The sequence below is a fragment of the Sphaeramia orbicularis genome, chromosome 21 (assembly GCF_902148855.1).
Source record: "Sphaeramia orbicularis chromosome 21, fSphaOr1.1, whole genome shotgun sequence".
NCBI lineage: Eukaryota > Metazoa > Chordata > Actinopteri > Kurtiformes > Apogonidae > Sphaeramia > Sphaeramia orbicularis.
The window spans coordinates 1,210,962-1,236,208 of record NC_043977.1 but is presented as its reverse complement, the minus strand read 5'-3'; the positions used below and the strand labels follow the sequence as shown (position 1 = coordinate 1,236,208).

The following is a 25,247-nucleotide window of genomic DNA, read 5'->3' as shown; positions in this document are numbered from 1 at the left end:
GTCAACGTCGAATTGATACAAATTTGATTTATTTCGCTCGAGCAATTTTAGCTGCTGGCATCATATGATATTTAAGGGTCCGTCACTTGTGGTTTCCAGTCGTCTTCTGGTCCCCACTCTACCTGGAAACATGGAGACTAAAGCAGCAGAGTCCTGTCTGGGATTGATTTGAATAGGAGCACAGAGAAGAAGAGAAAAGAGACCACTGAACTACAACTGAACTACAACTAAACTACAACTAAACTACAACTGAACTACAACTAAACTACAACTAAACTACAACTGAACTACAACTAAACTACAACTGAACTACAACTGAACTACAACTGAACTACAACTGAACTACAACTGAACTAAAACTAAGCATTTAGAAAAAAATGAAAACTAATAAAAACTATCAAACCTGTTCTAAAAACAAATAAAATTAAAGCTGCAAGCAGCATTGGGCGGGACCTCGCACCGGGCGATCCGCCTCCCACGCGATCCGCCCCCCCGCGTGATCCGCCTCCCCTGTGATCCGCCTCCCGTGACCCTCCACACCTCAGCTCCACTCACACCTCTCCGTCCCCATACCAGTTCCCATCCTTTAGTGTCTGTCCTCCTTACATCTGTACAGAACACCAGTGACCCTCTGCTGAAACCACCATCACCTTTAAAATGAGACTCTTATTTTGGAAACCCTACTGTGTGTATGTGCATTTGTTTTGTATGTGAGAGAAAGAATCAGTTTGAAAAATGAATTGAAGTTGTATGAATAAGTGAGTATAAAAGTGATGATTTATCACATTTAAGGCATTTATTTTGGAAAAACCCTATTGTGTGAGCATGTGTGTCTGTGAGAAAGAGTACTTTTGAATGAAGAAACATTGTGTTTATGTTTATGTTTATGTTTACGCATTTGGCAGACGCTTTTTTCCAAAGCGACTTACAGGGGAAAACCAATTAAATCACTCAATCAATCAAATTTTATTTATATAGCGCCAGATCACAAGAAAGTTATCTCTTGACATTTTATATATAGAGTTGGTCAAAACCAGACTCTAAGTCAATTTACAGAAACCCAACAGAATGTACAAGAAATTGTAAAAACAGTTGAGCGTTTGGTCATAAAAATAAAAAGAAGTTATGTAATAGACATTTTGTATTATTCTTAATTGGGGTTTTATTTTGAAAAAATGTACTCCGTGTACTTTTGAATGTGTGCAAAATATCCAATATCCACAATACAATGCAATAAAACCTGTTTTAAAAAAGAAAAAAAAAAAAAAAATTTTGGATTACCTGGGACTTGAACTAGGGTCCTTCTGCTCCACAGTCAGCTACATGAACCACTGCACTACAGAGAGACATGTTAAAAATGCACCTGCAAGACTTTTATAGGGATTTTGCCATTGTGAAAAGTGAAACTAAACTTAGTCTTTAAAAAATCGCCATAATTCCATAACCGTAGGTCGTATCTGAAAAATTCTTTCACTTTTGGATTCTGCAGACTTGTGGGAATTTAATGAGGTATAATTTTTTTTTTAAAAGTGTGAAATGAATAAGCAGTAATTGCAGAAACGTAGAGTAACTTTCAAAGGCAGATTGCCAACTTCCTGTTGGAGTTAGCTCATGAGTGTCAGTGTATGATTTGTCGGGCTCAATCAGACCAACATTTTGGCATTTGTTTCATGTTTCTGTGACATTCCTACTGGCCGCTAGGGCAGATTTTGTGAGTTTTTTAGTACATAGGTGGCGCTACAGAGTCCATTTTGGTACCCAAGGGGTTAATTTTGATATTGAATGAAAGTGTTCACCAGCCATGACATACATGGCAAATTTGGTGAGTTTTGGAGCATGTTAAGGGAGTCAAATGGCAGTCTAAAGAGGAAAAAGTATGAAAATAAACAAATTGTTATAAATCAATAACCGTAAATCCTATCTCAAAATTTTTTGCATGTGAACATTGTGGTGAGTCCCATGAACGCGTAGATATGTCACATGTAGGGAAAAACTGCAAAGTGAAAAATGACTTCCAAACATCGCAACTTTGCAGGCTTGTAAAAAAAAAACTAAGACAGTTAAGACTAAGCTACGAGACCACTTTTGTGCAGAGGGTTCACTCTATCTTTTGGTGCTATTTAGAAGTCAATAGGACAAACGGTGTCATCGGAGTTAGTTTTGAAAATTTTATTTTGAAAGGCATATTGCGAACTTCCTGTTTGAGTTAGGTCATCACTGTCAGCATATCATTTTTAGTGCTTCATCCAACAAATATTTTGGCACTGGTTCCATGTCTCTACGACATTCCTACTGGCCACTAGGGCAGTTACCGTTTTTTTTCACATAGGTGGCGCTAGAGAGCCCATTTTGGCACCTATGGGGTTTCTTTTTTCATTTTATCAAATTTTTTCACCAGGCCTGACATGTGTGCCAAATTTGGTGAGTTTTGGAGCATGTTTAGGGGGTCAAAATCCAGTTTAAAGTGACGATAGTATAATAATAATAAAAAACGAACGAATAACAATAGGGCCTTGCTTGCAGGCAAGGCCTCTGACTGTGTGAGAGGGCCTTACCTTTCGGCTCGGTCCCTAATGAAGTGAATTAGAGAAAAAAAAATCCAAACTAAATAAAACTAGACTATAATGAAAAATCCAAAACTATTAGAACCTTGAGACACACACACACACACACACACACACACATATATGACATGCGTTCACCTGTGCAGAAACACTTGGACATTCAGGCGTCATTCCACAGGAGGCAGTTTCTCCACAGGTGTGCTCTCTCTCTCTTTTCTCTCTCTCTCTCTCTACACTTCCTCTCTCTTTTTTCTCTCTCTTTCTCTGTCTCTCTCTCTCTCTTTTCTCTTCTCTCTCTCTCCTTCAGAGCACTCTTTCCTCCAGTCAGCCACTTCAACAAACAATTACTAGCGCTGAAACCTTCATCGCCTCTCTCTCTCTCTCTCTCTCTCTCTCTCTCTCTCTCTCTCTGCTCTGACAGCTGTGTCGTCTTGCTTTGTCGCTCTCCCTCCAGCCTCTCTGCCTCACTCTTTCAGTTTCTGTCTTTTCAAAGCACTACAAAAAGCTAAATTGAAAACATGTACATGTGTAATGGCTGGCAGGTTAGTGTAGCCTGAAAGCAGAGCAGCTCCACAACAGCTGTAAACAGCTAAATGTACATATGGTGTTCCAGAATAATTCTGTGGATGATATCTGTATTCTATCCATCAGTCACACATGATTCCACCGGTCTACAAGTCAAATAGTTCCAGAACAACAGGAGTTAAAGAACCTGGAGCTGAAAGGACTGAAGTCACACAAAGGTCTGTTCAGAATATTCACAGGGTGACTAAACAAACACATGTTTTTATGTTCAGCCAAAAGTGTCCATAAATGTGACTTCAGTACTTTGAACACCAGCGTCTTCAGTTCAACTTGACCTAATGTGAGAAAATCTGTGAATTAATGATAGAATGGGTTTAAGTCCAGATGAATATTAGTGTCAGATCGACTTCACTGTCTGTACATGACAACACAAATTAAACTGGACTAAATTAAATTGGACTGGAGCGGTTCTATCAGTGGAACATCTACACATCTGCTGGATGGATGGACTCAAACCAACATATAACATACTCTGCTGGGATGAATCAGTCAAGAAAATAACAGATACAGATTTAAAGAATTACTGAAAGAGCATTTATTTGCTAAACAATGCTGGGTGTCTGCTACTGTTTAGCTGATTGACATTACATTGATATATAACTGAAATACATCTGAGTATTTACAAAGTATGAGAAACACTACTGTTTGGAGGTACTGATAACTGAACTGAGTTCTGCATAACATAGATGCTGGTTTTGTTCTGGAATTGTAATGAATGGTTTGTAGTTGTTTGTGTTGTTTTGTTTTGTGTGTGTGTGTGTGTGTGTGTGTGTGTGTGTGTTTGGTCATTTGTGTATTGCAGTATAAAGACAACTGTGTTGGGTGTGGACTCCAGGAAGAGTAGTGATGGACTAAGCTAAAACTAACGGAGGTACAAAGAAATGAGAAAAAAAAAAGCTAGAAAAGCACTCAGAGAGCGCAGACCTCTGCCAATGCAGATCAGCCCCCCCACCCACCCCCCCCATCACCACCAAAATTTAATCATTTGTTCCTTGTGCCAGTATCAACATTTCCTGAAAATTTCATCCAAATTCGTCCATAACTTTTTGAGTTATCTTGCACACAGACAGACAGACCAACGCTGGCAAAAACCCTCCTTGGTGGAGGTAATTTTACACACATATACATATATATATATATATATATATATACACTTTTTTTTTTAACGTATGTGTGGAAGAACACACCATCATATACCTGGAAAACATCAGCAAACCAATGCTTTGGTCATGAGTTTAACAATTAATCTGATTAAAATATGGCACATTTAACAGATTTAATCTCTGAAACATATTTTCTTAAAAAACCCAAACAACTGTAGCACAGTGTGATTTGTTCTTTGTGTGCTTGTTCATTTTCCACCTGTATCATATCCATCAGTCGTCCATAATCCTCCACAGACCAGTGGTCCAGCTCTACTTTAACATCACCTGGAAAAGGGTCTGCATCGGTCAGCTGGTCCAACTTTACTACAAAACTATTGGTTTTCACCACATCCTCCTGAGTCCAACCAGTGCATGTGTGTCCTCTGCAGGACACAGGAGATTCACAGCTTCACTACAAAACAAAACAAACACTGTCCGCTGCAAAAGAACATTCCACTAAAAAAGAAAGAAACCATAAAAAATGTATCTGAAAAACTATTGCATCGTGTTGTTTCCAATCAGGACACACAGTTTAAGTAAAAAAGCCCAAACTTGGACTTTCCTGGTTCTCAGGGGGATATTTATTACCCTGTCCGTCCATCAGGTTTACTCAGTTTATTCAATACTGTTTCAACAGTCTGGAACTGGGCCCATCACTGTGAAATATGTACGATGGGTTCTATACCGACCAATCACAAGTCTGAGGGGCGGGTGTTTGACCATGCGTCACATGCACCCACTTCTTTTTGTTGTGAGTCAAAGTCAGTTCCAGGTCCAAAAACCTCTGCAGCTGCTGTCGGATTCAAACATAAGGTTGAATTCCAGATTACACCTGTATTCTAAAGTATCTCTGATAAAAGTATCACATCCACCTTATCTGTGATTGGTTTACTCTGAACCGGTTAGTCCCGCCTTCATCATGGCCAAAACAAACCGAGTAAAAAACAGCTTCTGTCCTGTAAGACGTACTGTATGTTAAATGGAAGATGAATGTGTGACTTTGACTGGCTCGAAGATGTCGGATGAACTGTATCTTACAGTTTTATTTTAGAGGTACTGAACAGTCAGGTTTGGTTCGTGTGTGTGTGTGTATGTGTGTGTGTGTGTGTGTGGTTTAGATGAACTCACACCTGTCTGTGTTGAACTTGGAGAAAAGGTCAGATTCTACGTAAAAGATCTAATTTTACAGCTTTAGACAGTAGCTGTGCTAAAGAGAGTCGAGCAGAAAACCCAGATTATGAACCTGGGGTTTTGTGCTCCGGACATGCCAGCCTAACGGTGCAGGTGTTCAGCAAGACGCGCTTTCTGAAACTCTGTGGTTCAGCTATGCAGTTGGTTTGATTGACAGGTGTCCAGGGCGCTTGTTAAACTCAAATGGACCTTCATCATGTGTTCTTCTTAGAATTAGCTGATGGAGTGACTGACATGTTCTGCCCAGTAACTATTATTAACCAATAATAAGCAGACGACGATTGATGTCATTGAATAATGGGAGTGTCTAGAGTCACTAAAGACTATAAAAGTAATAAAGGAAACTCTTTTTTGGGCTTTTTCTTTTTCTCTCTGTGACAAATAGTGTGTTTGATGCGAGATTCTTTTTGTAACATTTTCTATTTTGGCCTGAAGCAATGAATCCAGCTTCCTTTTAACTTTTTAAAACCTCAAACCTTCTTTTTGGTGAGTTCTTCATTTCTCCTGGTTTGGTCCGTCCATCCCAAACAGAACTGGTGAGTTCATTTAAATTAACCCCCCCCCCCCCCCCCCCGGTAAGCACCTTAAATGCAGTAGTCCAGAGCCAACATTGGTCTGAAAATCTGTAGAACACGCAGCTTTTTGTCCAAGACAACTGGAGATTTTTGGTACCGAGGTGGTTTAAAGGTAAAGAAACCTGGGCAGTCGTTCATTAACTGAAATAAATTGTGGCTTTTGAGATTTACTGCTTGCTGCGTGTTTACAATCCCAAAGCCATCATGACACTGAATGAAAATATGAATTGACTTTATTCATTACATACAGAGGTGATTTATTTCTATTTATTCACCATCACACACTTGCACCGTCACTTCACTCTAATTGTTTATTGTTACTGTTATCGGTTTATGTGGTCGCATTTTAAGGTTAGCTTTTAATCTCATTGTACTGCTGTGCAATGACAAATAAATTCTGATTCATATTTGGATTCAAGCTGCACCATTCCAGACAGACTTCTCACTGAGACGGACAGATGGACAGACCAGACATTTGGGGTCTGAAGAAGTGAATCTAAACCTTATTCCAGTCAGGTTCCTTTAACACATGTGAATGTTCTGTCACTTCTCACAGAGCAGAATGTGTGAAGGCCTGTTTCTGTTCTGCTCTTTTGGTGCCATTTTCCACCATCGTGCAGACATTTATCCACATCACACAGCTCCTGTATTTTAATTTCACCTTTTGTACTTCAAAATCAGTCCAAAAAATGGTGCGTTTGGAGCTGGCGTACCTTTCTTCCCCTGCGGTTCTTTGCAGTTTTCGTGCACACATGGGCCCCAGTGTGACCACGCAGACAGCAGACAGTGATGCCGGCAGGGGACGGAGCAGCCGCGGACGGACGACGGAGGCGGTTCAGCGGCGGCGGCGCACAGTCTGGCATCCACAGGTCTGGAAACTGAACAAACACAAGGACAGAACACAGGCAAGGATCAGCACGGCTTCTGTCAAGATGAAACACACACAGTGGAGAGAGAGTGTGTGTGTGTGCGTGCGTGTGTGTGTGTGTGTGTGTGTGTGTGTGTGTGTGTGTGTGTGTGTGCGTGCGTGCGTGTGATAGATTGTCTTGTCATAACATGTTTGGAAATATCTGCTATTGTTGATAGTAAAGACACTGAGAATCTGCCACAGATTCAAACAGTCTACACTGAAAACAGGCACATGTGACTCAGATAAATGGACTTGAATTTGGAATATTCATCTGGAAACAGTCGACATCATTATCCATCTGTTTTCAACACTTTTACACTGATCTGAGGTGTTGTCTGATCCAGTCACTACAGGTGTGTGTCTTACTTTTTCAACAAAACTGTCATTTGATGTGGTTTCTATCCACTGGAACTTGAAATGGAAGTAAATCACGGCACAGATGAAAATGAACACAACTATTTCTACTTATTCACCCTTTCATGCATGACGTCCACATGTGTGAACACATACGTATGTCCCAAAAACAATTACAATCAGACTTTCCGCATTAATAACTTTCAAAATAATTAATCAATCTAAATGTTATTTCAGGGTATGAAACTAACTTGTTACCTCCATTTTGTAGAAAACTCTGTTTAATTTGGTTCAGTGGCCACAGACAAATGTGGACCTGTGTAAAACATGTCATGGGTTCGTTTCTTCCCAGTTTGGCACTTGGATGCTCTTAACATCCATATGAATGAAAATATTTTGCTCACAACCGACAGGACAACGAACACATGAATTCAAATTGTGTGCATAACATTATATCAGTGGTGTGTACTCTGTGAGGTTTGTTTGTTGACAGATGTATTGATCTGTCAATTCCCATTTTGCATTTGTTCCCTAAGAAGCTAACATCTGTTAACAAGCATTTCACTGTGATTCTTACCGATCCAGTTCTCAAACTGTAAATTCAGTTTGTTCAGTCAGCACTAGCTCCTGCTCAGAGTTAAGGTACACTGAAACAAACCACCGTCTGGACAGGGTAAGGGAGGAGTTCAGACAAAGGAAACACGTCTCCTCACAAAACTTGGAGGGAAAAGACTTCTGACATGTAGGGATGCACCCATACCACTGTTTTCCAGACCGAGTACGAGTACTTCCATTTGAGTACTTGCCGATACCAAGTACCGATCCTAGTCCTTAGTAATCCCATTCCAGTTGTTCGTTCCTTTTGTAAATGTGCTTTACTGTCGTTGTCATTAGTCTGACTGGAACAAAGTGCTGCTACTGACATTTAATGTGTTGGAATGAGCGTTTGTCAGTTAATCCACCAGGGGGTGCCGCTCTGAATTAACCATACTGGACAAATACCACGAAGAAGAGGAACGTTTAATGAAGAAGAAGAAGGTCAGTAATACCAAACCTGTAGACGACAGAGGAACACTACTGTGATACTAATGCTGCAGCGTTTTCTCTGTAAGGTTTAAAAGTTTAGCTTCAGCAGGAAGAGAAAACACAGATGAGTGACAGGTTTGGTTTTCACTTCCACTGGCGGCGGTCCGCACCGCTCCGTACTCCCGCTGGTATTCTGTGTCTGGGTACTCATCCTCCATCAGGTGGAAAACAGATGAATGTAGTCAGATTACAGACAGAAGGCTGCGTCTGTATCTGTCTGTGTCTGAACAGTACTGTCAGTCAGCCTTACTGTGATCAGCCTCATTTCTTTGGTTCCGTCTCCACACTCTTCACACTCACACACATTATTCCTCCTCCTCGTACCTGCTGCACTGAACTGGGAATGGCACACGAACAGAAGTGGGATCAGTGCATTTGTATCAGATTACTTTTATAAGTACGAATACAAGTACACACACTGAGTGTCGGAGCCGATGCCTGATACTCATATCAGAATCGGTGCATCCATACTGACATGTTTTACTCAGATCCACATTTCTGTGACCACAGGAGCAAATTAAATGGGGTTTTCTGCAAGATGGAGATAATAAGTTATAGTTTCATTCCCTGAAATAACATTTAGATCAATTCACTATTTTTAAAGTTATCATTGCAATAAGTCTGATTGTAATTTTTTTTGGGACATACAGTAGTTGAACTGACGTTCAAAGGGTTCTAAAGGTACTATAGTCCAAACCACATGGGTTCAGTCTGTACAGACCCTCAGACAGACAATGAACTACAGGATCATCTGAGTTGGAGAATATGGACTGATCTGGGATCTGCTACAGTGAACCTCCTCAGACCCACACATGGGTTTACTATTCACGACTGGACAAGAGGTTCACAGATTTAGACAAAAAAAACCAAAAACTGTCCACTGCAAAAAGACATTCCATAAAAATGGTTAAAAATGCATCTGAAAAACTGTTGCATCATCATGTTTCCAATATCATCAATTACTGAATTAAAAAAAACCCAAACTGGTCCTTTCCTGGGTCTGAGGAGATTCAATATCTTCTGAATAAAACCACATTTTTTAAAACATTCAAAATGCATTTCAACTTTAGCCCAATTTTGAGAAATAAAATCAATCTAAAAAAAAATCTAGATACTTCTTTTTTTACATAATTCATGGATGAAAGGGTTAAAGAACATAAACTAGAAACGCACTCGGAAAGCACAGACCTCTGCCAAGGCAGATCAGTGCCCCCCCACCCCCCCCATCACCACCAAAATGTAATCATTTGTTCCTTGTGCCAGTATCAACATTTCCTGAAAATTTCATCCAAATCTGTCCATAACTTTTGGAGTTATCTGCTAACAGACAGACAGACAGACAGACAGACAGACAAACCAGTGGTGGTAAAAACAGAACCTCCTTGGCAGAGGTAACTGGAACCAAAGGTCTGGGTCTAACACAAGCCTCCATAAAATAAAGGTCTGGAACCTTCTTCAGACAATGTAAATAAAGGCCTGGACACTATTTTAGAAACACCAGATTTGGTTATTGTGTGAAGACGCACAATATGTGTTCTACTGTGGAAAAAATGAATCAATAAATACATACATACATACATACATATATATATATATATACATACATGCATAAATGCTAAACTTAATAGCACCAGAGGAAAAGTTCATCTTCTTGTTCACTGAACAGGAAGTGAACAGGGAGTGAACAGGAAGTCAACAGGAAGTCAACAAGAAGTGAACAGGAAGTCAACAGGGAGTGAACAGGAAGTCAACAGGGAGTGAACAGAAAGTCAACAGAAAGTGAACGGGAAGTCAACAGAGAGTGAACAGGAAGTGAAAAGGAAGTCAACAGAAAGTGAACGGGAAGTCAACAGAGAGTGAACAAGAAGTGAAAAGGAAGTCAACAGAGAGTGAACAGGAAGTCAATAGGAAGTCAACAGGAAGTGAACGGGAAGTCAGCAGAGAGTGAACAAGAAGTGAAAAGGAAGTCAACAGAGAGTGAACAGGAAGTGAAAAGGAAGTCAACAGAAAGTGAACGGGAAGTCAACAGAGAGTGAACAAGAAGTGAAAAGGAAGTCAACAGAGAGTGAACAAGAAGTCAATAGGAAGTCAACAGGAAGTCAACAAGAAGTGAACAGGAAGTCAACAGGGAGTGAACAGAAAGTCAACAGGAAGTGAACGGGAAGTCAACAGGAAGTCAACAGAGAGTGAACAGAAAGTCAACAGGAAGTGAACGGGAAGTCAAGAGGAAGTCAACAGAGAGTGAACAGGAAGTCAATAGGAAGTCAACAGGAAGTCAACAAGAAGTGAACAGGGAGTGAACAGAGAGTGAACAAGAAGTGAACAAAGAGTGAACAGGAAGTCAAAAGGAAGTCAACAGACAGTGAACAGGAAGTCACCAGACAGTGAACAGGAAGTCAACAGGAAGTCAACAGAGAGTGAACAGGAAGTCAATAGGAAGTCAACAGGAAGTCAACAAGAAGTGAACAGGGAGTGAACAGAGAGTGAACAAGAAGTGAACAAAGAGTGAACAGGAAGTCAAAAGGAAGTCAACAGACAGTGAACAGGAAGTCACCAGACAGTGAACAGGAAGTCAACAGGAAGTCAACAGGGACTGAACAGGAAGTGAACAGGAAGTGAACAGGAAGTCAACAGAGAGTGAACAGGAAGTCATCAGGAAGTGAAGAGGAAGTAAACAGGGAGTGAACAGGAAGTCAACAGGGAGTGAACAGGAAGTGAACAGAGAGTGAATAGGAAGTCAACAGGAAGTCAACAGGAAGTCAACAGGGAGTGACCAGGAAGTCAACAGGAAGTGAACAGGAAGTCAAAAGGAACTGAACAGAGAGTGAACAGGAAGTCAACAGGAAGTCAACAGGGAGTGAACAGGAAGTCAACAGGAAGTCAACAAGAAGTGAACAGGAAGTCAACAGAGTGAACAGGAAGTGAACAGGAAGTGATCAAAGAGTGAATAAGAAGTGAACAGGAAGTCAACAGAGACTGAACAGGAAGTGAACAGAGAGTGAACAGGAAGTCAACATACAGTGACCAGGAAGTCAACAGGAAGTCAACAGGAGGTCAAAAGGAACTGAACAGAGAGTGAACACGAAGTCAACAGGGAGTGAACAGGAAGTCAACAGGAAGTCAACAGAGAGTGAACAGGAAGTCAACAGAGTGAACAGGAAGTGAACAGGAAGTGATCAAAGAGTGAATAGGAAGTGAACAGGAAGTCAACAGAGACTGAACAGGAAGTGAACAGAGAGTGAACAGGAAGTCAACATACAGTGAACAGGAAGTCAACATACAGTGAACAGGAAGTCAACAGGAAGTCAACGGAGAGTGAACAGGAAGTCAACAGGAAGTGAACAGGGAGTGAACAGGAAGTCAACAGGAACTGAACAGGAACTGAACAGACAGTCAACAGGAAGTGAACAGGGAGTGAACAGGAAGTGAACAGGGAGTGAACAGGAAGTGAGCGAGGCTGTGTTCAGTGTCAGCGGTTCAGCTCTGAGCACCGCTGACATCATCAGATATCCCAGAATGCTCAGCCTCCTGTAATGGACTCTGACACTAGTCTGAGACACAATGAGAGGGGCTTAGGCTGCCCTGGACACAGGGCTTTATTCGATCTAATATTCCATTTGGATGCACCTCTGCACATCATCGAGCCGCAAATTTCCATTTAAATGAGAGTCCAAAAAGAAGCCGACTAAATGTCCGGTGTGCATTCCCTCCTCCTACCACCGGCAGTTTACAGGGGGTGGAGCTCCTGTGTAAAATCTGATGCTTGCTTAAACACATTGATTAAGTGCACAGTCCATCAGTGTCCTTGGAAACAGAGGAGCATCCCCAGTGTTTGACAAACTCTTCTCCATATTCACAGAGCACACAGCTGTTCGACATCAGTATGTGTTCACTAACGCTAACAGCTGAGTGGCTAACATCAAAAAGACATTACACTTAATGTACTGATGTTTAGTCCATGTGTTAATGGGCTGAAACAGACGCCTTTGTCGCTAATATATTTATAGTCCAAAGAAACTTCTACCATATTCTATCATATCTGGTATTAATATCTGACAGGATCATTTGTAAATGGGTATTATTATATTAGTGTATATAGGAAAAAGGATGTGGGATATTATTATTATTATTATTATTATTATTATAGTGTATATAGGAAAAAGGATGTGTGATATAATTTCATTATTATTATTATTATTATTATTATTATTATTATAGTGTATATAGGAAAAAGGATGTGTGATATAATTTCATTATTATTATTATTATTATTATTATTATCATTATTATTATTATATTGATCTTCATATAAAATAATAACTGCTTTATAGAGATCATTAGGATTACAGATTGTTGGTAGGAGTATATATGTTTTTACTTCTTCCTACTCCTTTTCGAGTATGTTTAATTTCATTTAATTTCATTTATTTATTTTTCTTTTGTTTACTCATCAACTTTTTATGTACCAATACTGCTATTTTGTGGGCTGATTTTTGTTTTGATTTCACTGTCTACATGTTTGAAATAAAGATTTCACTCAATCAATCGTTTATCCAACATGAGGTTCCTCTGTGTGTATGTTGGGGGTTTTTTGTATCACATTATCTTGTAAATAGTTCTGCTCATTACTTTGGTAGAATCTGATTTGCAAGATGGAACTTATAGCTGTTAAAGTAAAAATTACCCAGAGCACTTAATTAAAATGATAAATGAAATGCTTGTTGTGCATATGCTAATTGTTTGTAGTTTTTTTTTCCTTACTGTGCTTTATTTTATCAGAGTAAACCTTGAGTTTGAGAATAGTCTGTACATTTGAGTGGAGTCGCTCTGAGTTCATGCAGACTTAGTTACCTTGGTGATGCTGATACGGTGCTGATACCACTGTTTTCAGCTCCAATTAATTAGGTTTTTACCTTGGAGCCATTGGGAGAAAAAATGCAAATGTGGTGACAGTGGATTATAAACACAGCTGACAACACAAAGTTTGGGAATTTTCTCCATTCATACGTATCTTTGGTGTCACTGTTGTAATTAGATATAACTGTGATTTAACTGATGATGACCAGTAGAACGGTACATCCAACATCCAGCAAGTGACAGCGAGCGCTTTCAGAGCTGGACCCACATTTGAACCACATTTCACCTGTTTCACACACATGACAGCTGCACATAGAGCAGACATAAACATGTTCATGGTACATTTCAATGTTTATTGGAAGCTTGTGTCAGCTGGATGGTGAAAAATTCAAAACACTTGTGTGCATAGTTAAGTTGAGCTCCTTCATGTGGACTCAGAGCAGATGGAAAGGAGGCTCTGGAGGGAGAAGAAAAGCAGAAGATGACCTCAACCCAGTGTGCACACCTGCAGACTGGACGGTGGATTCCTGATCAGTGCAAGATCTAAGACACAATGAAAGCACCAGTTCCAGCAGTGGCTCCAACGTTTTTACTCCTGACCCCGTTTTAAACATCACAAGTTTCTGTCGACCCCAGACATTCAAAACTAGACTTTTTAGCCTTTTTTCCAAAATTAATTTGTTTTTGAGAAGAGAAAAGGTTCTGCCTCGGCCAAATCCAAAGCTCACCATGAACAGACTGGACCGAAGCTGAAGAAAAAACATCAGATTTGACACAAAAGGGAGAAGGAGCCCAACCACTGCCAGACGGTCCTGGTGGAGGGGCGGACCACAGAGCCCAGTTAGACCAGTACAGAGGTGTGAGTCCAGTACAGGGGTGTGAGTCCAGTTAGTCCAGTACAGGGGTGTGAGTCCAGTTAGACCAGTACAGGGGTGTGAGTCCAGTTAGTCCAGTACAGGGGTGTGAGTCCAGTTAGACCAGTACAGGGGTGTGAGTCCAGTTAGTCCAGTACAGGGGTGTGAGTCCAGTTAGACCAGTACAGGGGTGTGAGTCCAGTTAGACCAGTACAGGGGTGTGAGTCCAGTTAGACCAGTACAGGGGTGTGAGTCCAGTTAGTCCAGTACAGGGGTGTGAGTCCAGTTAGACCAGTACAGGGGTGTGAGTCCAGTTAGTCCAGTACAGGGGTGTGAGTCCAGTTAGACCAGTACAGGGGTGTGAGTCCAGTTAGTCCAGTACAGGGGTGTGAGTCCAGTTAGACCAGTACAGGGGTGTGAGTCCAGTTAGTCCAGTACAGGGGTGTGGAGACGCCATGTGGGTTTCAGATCCTCCTCAGACCCAGGAGGTAAAGGTTTGGGTTTTTTCCATTCAATACGTGTCCTGATCATGATGCAACAGTTTTCCACATACTTTTTTTTTTTTTTTTTAAAGGGATGTGGTCTGTGCAGGTTCTCATTTACCCTGGTCATCACTGGTCTTGGTGGTTCTTCTTGGTTCAACTTCTGAAGAACTGAAGAAGACTGTTGGATGAGAGATGAAACCTTTTCACAGCAGCTCAACCCGTCCAGTTTAAGCAGCGTCCTCTGCAGCGGACAGTGCTTTGTTTTGAAACTCTTGTCCATTAAAGAGGACCAGCTGCGTTGCTGGGTCTCAGGAGGACCAACACCAGGTCCAGAAGGTTCTGGACTTCTGGACACCTCAGAGTTTGACCAGGAAAACTGGCTTTGGCGTCTTACTTTGACCTGGGACTTTTTGAAAAACAGTGTGTTGATCTGAGAATACATTTTTAAAATATGGGGCATTCTGGTATTTTAAGAGAAACCCACAACAGTAATCTCTGAGTAACCCCCCCCCCCCCTTTTTTTTTCTTTTTTTTAAATAAACAAATATTAATGTATCTATTTTTTTTTATTATTTCTTTTCTTTTCCCTTGTTTTTTGTTCTATTGTCTTGTTTTTTGTTTGTTCTTTATACTGCGCTTATTTCTGCTGTTTAAACATGGCTGTTAATATTTTTGTTATAATTTTCATTTCATACATTTCTTCAGTGGTTGTTCGTATGTGTTCTTGTTTGGGTAGGGGTTATGTGTTGGGTCATGGGTGGTGAATTCATGTATAGTGGATGTTTTTATTCCTGTTCTGTTCTTAATAAAAACACCTTGGAAAGAAAAAAAATGACCATGTGTTGTTTTGAACAGTGTCCCATTCTGAGCTCTAGCGAACACTGAAGCTGCTCAGACAGGAAACAGCAGGTAAGTCACAGTTTAATGGAGGTCTTATTTAGGACAGGAAGTCAGTGGGACTCTTTGGTAAGTGAGTGTAAAAACCAGAAAAAGACCGTTTACAGCAGGGGTCTAAAACATGTGGCCCGGGGGCCAAATGAGGCCCGCCAAAGGTTCCAATCTGGCCTGTGGGATGTTTTAGCAAAGTCAAAAATTCCACAGTCTTGAACTGAATGAAGCAAAATAAATACATAAATAAATAAATAATAGCTTGAATTAAGGAAAAAATGTTGAATTAAGCAAAAAAAAGAAAAAAAAAATCTTGAATTAAGCAAAAAAAAAACCAAAAACTTAAATTTAGCAAAAAATCTTGAATTAAGCCCCAAAAAAAATCTTGAATTAAGCACAAAATCTTGAATTAACAACTTAAAATTTCCAAAAATCACATTAAATTCTGAAAATCTTTCCATTTCCAGACTCTCCTGTACCAATAAAATGTGACTAACCTGAACAAATGTGTCCAACCTGAAATGTCTGTATTAAATTCAGTCCAGTTTGAACTCTTTTCTTCCTGTTCCTCAGTGTTTAGTGTCTTTGGAGATCTGATCCAGAATGCACATGGACTAATGAGAAGTGGAGGAAGAAGACTGAGAAAATTACACTGATTTTTCTGAAGAAATGTCCGTTTTTTTCAGGTTATTCACATCTTTTTGTTTGGGTAGTTTATAAAAGTAAGTATTTTCATCATTTAATGTTTTTTTCTTTGCACTAAAACACAGACCTAAATTGTCAGTTGTCATTCTATCTGGGTTCTTCTGTTCGTATTTTCCTGGTTGGGTCCACTGCAGATCAGATCAGACTGAATGTGGAACCTGACAGAACAGGAGTTTAGAACCCTGCTACAGACCCCAGGCCTGTTTGGAGTGTTTCTGTTTTCCATCCAGTTAAGGCAGATGGTCACCCACCCTGAGCCTGCTTCTGTCTGACGCTGTTTTTGTAGGTTTTTTTGCATTAAAGGCAGTTTTTCCTTCCCACCATCACCAAATGTTTGCTCATGTGGGATCTGTTGTGTTGTTTTTCTGTGTAAGGTCTTGACCTCAGTTTGTTTAGCGCCTTTCTGTTGTGTTTCGTTGCCATATAAATAAAACCAGATTGAATTGAATCAGCTCAAACCAACAGTTTTACTCCAGCTCATTCATGTTTTAATATTCCACTGTGGACTTTTTACGCAGAAAAACATATTGGTCAATAGTAAGTTCAGATTTATACTCGTTTCATTTTATTTAATGAAAAAAATATGTCAAACAGTAATGACTGAAATGTGCTGGGAATAAATACAGCCCAGATGATGAATCACAATGATTACGCCTGACCTTCCTCAAGCAACACTATTTGTACGGAGCACTTAACCTTTGATTAATACTCCTAGAATACATTTTTCAAGATCTCACAGCCGCAGGCAAAACCCTAACATGATGAACCAGGAGAAGTGGAGCGCTGCAGGTCTATGAAAACATTTAGACTCAGCAGCTGATAAATGCTTTTATCACGTGACCTTTTTCCTTTATACGAAGAGAAAGCAATTCACAATGCACACACACACACACACACACACACACACACACACACACACACACACACACACATATTGATGGGGGCTGAGCAGACACGCTTATTGGATGTAATTTAGAGTTTAATGTCTTTCTCCATTATTTTCTAGTGTGACCATTACTGGCTGCTGGACTGCAGGCAGGCCTGTGGATCTGTGGTCCTGTTCACTGTCACACCACATGAGGACGGCTCTGAGGACCCACTGGGTTCCACCAAGACGGCTTTACAACCACAGCGTCTGGAACTGTTCTGTCAACATCACCTCCTCATAAATGGGAACATTTTACAGTGGCAAGAAAGAAGGATTTGAACCCTTTGTGTATGAAGTGGTTCTAGAAAAAATGATCAAATAAATGATCTGATCCACATCCCAGTCCTGAACACAAACACAATGTTCTTAACCTACGATCAAACAAACCCTTCTAACAAACTGTGTCTTTATTCAACACCAGTCGGCCTGTAACGGTACACATACTGAACTGAACCGTTTCAGTACGCACCTGTTCGGTTCTGTACACAGCTGAACCCAAACGGCACAGTAAGAGGAGAAAAAGAAAAATTGGACCAATGGCCCTGTAGCTTAGCGGCCAAATTCAAAGCTTTGGGAGATGTATGCAGATCCATTTCTTCTCCCCCAGTTCTGTGTATTTATTCTATTACAGAAATAGTCCATGTTTTGCTCATATTCAATCAGATCTGTACAAAATTCAAATTCACACTTGATATCATTGATACTGATTTATTGGATCAATCTACTTCCTATCTGTTAGAATGGGAACATTTGTCAAAGTGGCACCAAATCCAGAATCAGATCCAGATCCAAATAATTTCACTAACTTCTGTTGCCATCCTCATACAGAAGCTGTAGACCAAGTCTGAAGTCAATCACAACTGGAGTTTGGGAGAAGAAGACGATTGAAATGTTTTCCCCATTAGAGCCCATGTTAAATTTGGCGTCAGTTCCAGATCCAGAAGAAGATCCTGATCAGCATGTGGACATTATGTTTGGGTCATCTCCCCATCAGGGCTGGACTGGAGACATTTACACTGGAGATCATTTAGATTTACTGAGTTATTGCATCCATCCACTTCCTGTCTCTGATAATGGGGACAGTTTTCAAAGTGGCACCAAATCCAGAATCAGATCCAGATCCAAATATTTTCACTAACTTTTGCTGACATCATCATACAGAAGCTGTATACCAAGTTTGAAGTCAATCGGAATTGTAGTTTGGGAGAAGAAGATGATTGAAAGTTTTGTAACAGACGACAGACGCTGCCTGACGACAGTATCTACAGCCTGTGGGCCGGAAACTAACGACAGATATGACATGAACCTGCCATGATTACAGTCCTGTTTGGGATCGCTTTGGGTTCCCAGTGAAAGACAACCGCCTGTGTCCAGTAGTTCTGGAACACTTCCACAAGCTCTGTCCGTCCGTCCGTCTCACACACACAGGCTGTAGAACAGATGAACAGAGCCTGGGAGTTGGACGTTGAAGGTCTGTCAAGTTTCACTTTCATTTCACGCCAGCGTTAGTTATGGACCACACCCCCACGTATACTGATGCCCCCTCCCCCCATGTTTTTGACAAATCGCACCCAGCACACACACACACACACATTACATTTTGGTGGTGACTGGGGGTGGTGGGGGGGCACAGGGGCCACGGGATCCGCTGATCTGCCTTGGTGGAGGTCTGCGCTCTCTGAGTGCTTCTAGTTCCAGCTTCAACACTGTGGACACCGTGTCTGTTTCATTTGTTTACCCATGGCAGCTGCTCCTGCCTTTCGAAGGTAATTCAACTGGTTTAGGCCTGAAAATGTCACTGAGGACAGGACGGGTTAGGGTTAGGGTTAGGTTAACCCCCATGATCCCCTACCTGCTGACGTCCATAAAAGAAAATTCCAAGAATTATCAAATGCGGAACTGGGAGTAATTTTTCAAAAAAAAATTATTTTTTTTTTGATACAGCCTGTACAGCAGTGGTTTTCAACCTTTTTTTACTCCTGACCCCATTTTAACATCCCAAATTTCTGGCGACCCCAGACATTCAAAACAGAGACTTTTTTTTTTTTTTGCTAAAATTAATTTGTTTTTGATCATGTAATAGTTTCTATACTATATTTCAAATAAATGCGAATGTTAGAGGACATTTAGTCTATATAATGTCTATTATTGTGGACATTTAGTCTATATAATGTCTATTATTGTGGACATTTAGTCTGTATAATGTCTATTATTGTGGACATTTAGTCTGTATAATGTCTATTATTGTGGACATTTAGTCTGTATAATGTCTATTATTGTGGACATTTAGTCTATATAATGTCTATTATTGTGGACATTTAGTCTGTATAATGTCTATTATTGTGGACATTTAGTCTGTATAATGTCTATTATTGTGGACATTCAGTCTGTATAATGTCTGTTATTGTGGACATTTAGTCTGTATAATGTGTATTATTGTGGACATTTAGTCTATATAATGTCTCTTATTGTGGACATTTAGTCTGTATAATGTGTATTATTGTGGACATTTAGTCTGTATAATGTCTCTTATTGTGGACATTTAGTCTGTATAATGTGTATTATTGTGGACATTTAGTCTGTATAATGTCTATTATTGTGGACATTTAGTCTGTATAATGTCTATTATTGTGGACATTTAGTCTGTATAAATGTCTATTATTGTGGACATTTAGTCTGTATAATGTCTATTATTGTGGACATTTAGTCTGTATAATGTCTATTATTGTGGACATTTAGTCTGTATAATGTCTGTTATTGTGGACATTTAGTCTGTATAATGTCTATTATTGTGGACATTTAGTCTGTATAATGTCTGTTATTGTGGACATTTAGTCTGTATAATGTCTATTATTGTGGACATTTAGTCTGTATAATGTCTCTTATTGTGGACAGAGGCAGTAAATCCAGGTGTAGATTACTGCACAAAGGCTCAGGATCTGTCCAGTCAGTCCAGCTGGGATTTACAAGGAGGACAATTAATACTGAACAAACAAGAACTGAAACTATGAATGATGAAAGAGCTGCAGCATCTGAAACTGACCACAGTGAACATGTGACACAAACAGAAGCACAGTGCTGCAGTTTCACCTTCAGTTTGTCTGTTATGGACTGGGATTGGCTCTGTCAACTCACCATAGATTTTTTATTAGTACCTTTTTTGTGTTTTTTTTATCAATTACTAGAAATTTCAGGCGACCCCATTTGAATTCCAGGTGACCCTATGTGGGGTCCCGACCCCAAGGTTGAAAAACACTGCTGTAGAGTGTTGACCTGTTTGGATCCAGCCAAGTGTTGCACAATGTTCGGACATTTTGCGCAGCTGTGCTCAAACTGAGGTCTTCCTGTTCATTTTTAACAGGACCACGTGGTTTTTGTCGTCACCTGAACCCGTACAGATGCGCCACACAAACGCTCTTATCCACTCCTGAACGGCTGAATATTCACCTGTTTCTCATCTGTCAGACATGATGAACTCCATTGACTTGGCGTCACTTGTCACCTTAATAACTTACGCTCAAACTTTATTTCAACAGCCGACGACGCTGGGAGTGTGTTTTCTAACCTGTTCAGTCGCCTTGGGTCAGCTGGAATGAAGGCCGTTTTTCTTACCCTCCTTCCTGTGATGTGGTGCTGAGTCATCAGGGATCTGAACACAGTAGGTCTTCCTGGTCTGGACTCCCCCCCCACACAAAATACTGATGTTTGCCAGCCGCCGGTCCTGTTGGCTCAGTAAGGGGGAGACGCGACACTCTCCCCAGTCGGTGGTCCTCCACTGGTACCTGACGGAAAACACACACACAAACCACACACACTGAGCATGTGCAGAGGACACACAGTAGAACGGACCAGACACTTGAACCCTTTCACGCATGAATTACGAGAACCTGAGTTGAGATTTTTTTCCTGAGTGTTTTTATTCGTCTTTAGGCATTTAAAAAAAAATGCAATTTAATTTTTTTTTTTTTTTTTTTTTTTTACGAACCTGTTTTTCATGGAGTTACAAACACGTCTGCTCAGGTGGACACCACACATTTAATTTTTGAAGCAAAGAAAAGAATTTAAAACCCATCATCAGAAAGTGATAAACTGTGTGAAAACCATTCATTCATTCATTCATTCATTTTTTGTTTATTTCAAGCATTTACAGAATAAATACAAATTCAAAATTCCAAAATCATTCCTCTACACTTGAAAATGAGTGGAAGAAGAAAAACTATGAAACAAAAACATTTTTCATGCAGATAATGTGATGTTTTCTCACATTTGACACACTCTAATACTAGTTATTACTAACTTCATGGAGATAATATGCAAAAATTTATTTTTTTTATTAAGAAAAGTGTTAATTACAGTCTAATAAGAATTAGCAATTGATTTAAAATGTATTTCTTCTAATCACGTTTATCTAGAACAGCAAAGTTACAGTACTGGTCTGAGCTGCAGTGGACAGGATGATGCATGAACGTCCGCTGTGTTGGCAGATATAATGATAATAATAATAATTGCATTTCTAAAGCACTTTTCATTCAGCAGAATCTCAAAGTGCTACAGAGAGAGTATATGGAACTAAAACAACAAAACCTATGAATACACCAGAGAACAGCTGGAGAACAGCTGTGCACTGGAGTGACCACTGTGCATGAAAGGGTTAAAGACGTCACTGATAGGTTTGGAGGAGGATTCACCTTAATCCCATTTGGGTAATTTCATGATAAAACTGCAAGCAATTCACAAAGAAAATGATCAATTAATGTATTTAAAAAGGGATAAAGTATCAGCCTACACAAAGCGCAGCCAAATGAACAGGAGTGTTTTTACAGAGTGGAACCATGGCTTTGATTTGGAAACTTCTAGACAAATGTTTGGTTTCAGATATGAGGAATGCAGCGGTGCAGAAACTCCCAATATTTGAGGAGTTTACCACAACAACAGCCTGTAGTAATCTATCAAAAGCTTAATTTCTGTAATGAGTTTTCCCTAATCATGTAAATCCCCTGCTCTGAGGCACTCCGACTAGATTGAACAAATAAAACCAAATCTACCAGCAGGGAAAAGCATTCTCAATCGACTACTTTGTCTAGTGCATGAAAACCGGCCAAAGACGCTGGGAACTCCAACACCTCTGCAACAATGGCTCCATGTCAGCCGCTGTTATCTCATTCTGTTTTTGGTTTTGTGTCCAAATATGTTTTTACTGAACAAAGATTTTACATGAAGAAACAGTGAAACATTCAGGGCTCATTTTTCATAATGACCCAATTGTTCATAAAGTGTTGGTGATATTTCATGAAAAATCCATGAAAAAAACAATGGGATTGAAAATTTTCTTATGAACCTATTATTTTCCATGGAGTTGCAAAAATATCCACTCAGCCGGACCCCATGTGTTTTATATTTGAAGCAAATACAAATGTATTTAGTGATATACTGTGTGAAAACTATGAAATAAAAACATTTCTAATGCTGTTAATCTATTGTTTTCTCACATTTTAACATGCTCTAATACTAGTCATTACTCACTTCATGGAGATAATATGCAAAAAAACAAAAAAAAAACTTTTGTTAATGACAGTCTAATAATAACAAACAACTGATTTCCACTCAAACATGTCAGTGCAGATCAGGTTTATCAAGAAAAGCAAAGTTACAGTAACGGTCTGAATGTCAGTGTGTGGGATGATGCATAAGTGTCCACTGTGTCAGCTGATCTGGAACTAAACCAACAAAATCCAAAATCCTCCTGAGACCCAGTAAGTAAACATTTTCACCATTTTACATTAAATAATTACCTTAATTGGAAACAGCATGATGGAACAGTTTTTTCAGATACCTTTTTTATATATAATGTCCTTTTCAGTGGACATTTCTTTATTTTTGAAGTAAAGATGTGAAACTCTTGTCCACTACAGAAGACACAGATGCACTGCTGGGTCTCAGGAGGATACCAGAGAACATCTTGAATAGCCGTCCACTGCAGTGACCACTGTGCATGAAAGGGTTACGTTTGAATATAGTTTGGAGCACAAAACATAAAATACCACAACAGGCAGAACAACAATAGACTAACAGAAATCATAACTGGCTTTTTGACTCTTATTTTGTGTGTTCAGGTATGTATTATTCTATCTGATTTATAGCTGACAGCTATGATATAAAGGGGTTCCAGCTCATATTAAACAGTGTTATCTTAAATATCTTATCTGTTCTAGGTCAAGTGTGCTGGCTCCTCTTTAATCCGGGTCTTGTTTGTTCTTTTTTTTTTTTAATCTGGGTCTTGTTGATCGGCTCAGAACCCCCCGGTACATGAGGTTCTTTTAGGTTCCACAAAACAATGAAGGTCATTTCATTGAAGTCATTTATTGGTAAAGTCATGAATATTTGCAGCCTCCAGCTTCCTCTCATAATTATTCAGGTGAGGAAGCTCAGAAAAAAAAAACAAAAAACTAATTAAACCAGTGGTTCCAGGCACAATAAGCCCCGCCCCTCGCACATATTGTATCTTATTTTGGCATCGATCCAGCTGATGTCATCGTGTCTGTGCATGTGCTGATCTCATATCTATTGCCTCTATATATGTGTCAAGTTTGAAGGAAACTGAAACTAAATTAATGTTTTTATAGACATCTGAAATTTGACCCATTATAAGTAAATGGAGAAAAACATTTCAATAAATTCCTTAGACTGTGTCTGTGGGGTCGACCTCACCGCTTTTAAACGATGGATGCAATGCCTTAGTTTAGTTCTAGGATGTTGGGGTGGGGGGGTGTTTTATTGTGTGTGTGTGTGTATTTATGCACAATGTAACTGTCAAACCCCACTGTATTTCATCTCCTCTTTGCATTTTTTCTGAAAACAACAAAAATTATTTGAAAATAAAAATGTAAAAATTCCTAAAAAACATGAACTTTGACCTACTTTTGCCAAAATGTAATGACATCTATTCTGGGTCAGTGGTCATCTGTAAACCCAATTAGGTACATGTATAAATTCAACCATAGCCTTCTTCATCTAAATTAATTCATATAAACTCAAACTGATAGTAACTGATATAAATACATTATTACAAATATTAAATTATTTAACTTGTTGTATTGTAGCTGCCTCCGCCACTACAATAAAACTAGTAAATTAGACTACTGGTATTATTATTATTATTATTATTATATATTTTGTCTTATTACAACTATTACTATTTCCCCCTCTCTCTCTTTCTCACCCCCCTCTTCCCCGTTTCCCTGTCGTCCATAACCAGCCTATATTATTTAGTTGCTCTTTACATTTATGATCTTTTTCATTGTAATATGATGTTGTTGTTGTTTATGGTTTGTTTATTTGTTTGATTTTCCCTTCGTTTATGAGCTGTTGTTTTTCTGTCCACAATGTCTTGTTAACTATCACTAATAAAAAAAAATGTACGAATTCAACCAATAGATTTGCTGCTACAGTGTAAACAAACAAACAAACAAACAACAATAGCCCTTCCCTCCTCTCTGGGGGGGGGGCTGTTAATAATGACCATGTGGTTTCAGACTTGGACATAATTTGCATGAACATGTGCACCAGGAGGTTTTCAGTGTTTTCTGCACATGCTCAGACTGTCACGGTGAAGGAAATACCTGGGGCAGCTGGGAAGTAATCTCCAGAATGTTGCAGGCTTCTTTTTCCTCCCGGGGAGGGCATCGTTTCCCCCCACCGACAGGGATCTGGGTCATGATCCGTGACCGGACGCGGTAACCAGGAGACAGGTCGGTGGAGCGGCAGGTTTTAGAGCAGGGACTCCACGGCGACCAATCAGACGTCTGACAGTCTTTGGGCATCACACACGTCTGGAAGGTCAGGGGGGAGCTGTCCTTGGTACACAGACTGCAGACAAGAGGACAAAAATGAATATATACGAAAAATACAGAGACAAGAGGACAAAAATGAATATATACGAAACAGAGAGACAAGAGGACAAAAATGAATATATACGAAAAAATACAGAGACAAGAGGACAAAATGAATATATACGAAAAATACAGAGACAAGAGGACAAAAATGAATATATACGAAAAATACAGAGACAAGAGGACAAAATGAATATATACGAAAAATACAGAGACAACGAGACAAAAATG

The 25,247-nt window shown here is 39.7% G+C and overlaps 1 protein-coding gene across 1 annotated transcript in view; it reads right to left on the bottom strand.

Annotated features, from left to right (window-relative positions):
• LOC115412786 (thrombospondin type-1 domain-containing protein 7B-like) overlaps nt 1-25,247 on the bottom strand; it is a 150,410-nt gene that overhangs the window by 117,413 nt on the left and 7,750 nt on the right. Inside the window, exons 2-5 of the mRNA XM_030125448.1 lie at nt 24,928-24,993; nt 24,747-24,833; nt 20,740-20,909; nt 6,774-6,938 (exon numbers count right to left, since the gene is read on the bottom strand). Coding sequence (XP_029981308.1) covers nt 6,774-6,938; nt 20,740-20,909; nt 24,747-24,833; nt 24,928-24,993 — 488 coding nt within the window. The remainder of the gene's footprint in view (nt 1-6,773; nt 6,939-20,739; nt 20,910-24,746; nt 24,834-24,927; nt 24,994-25,247) is intronic.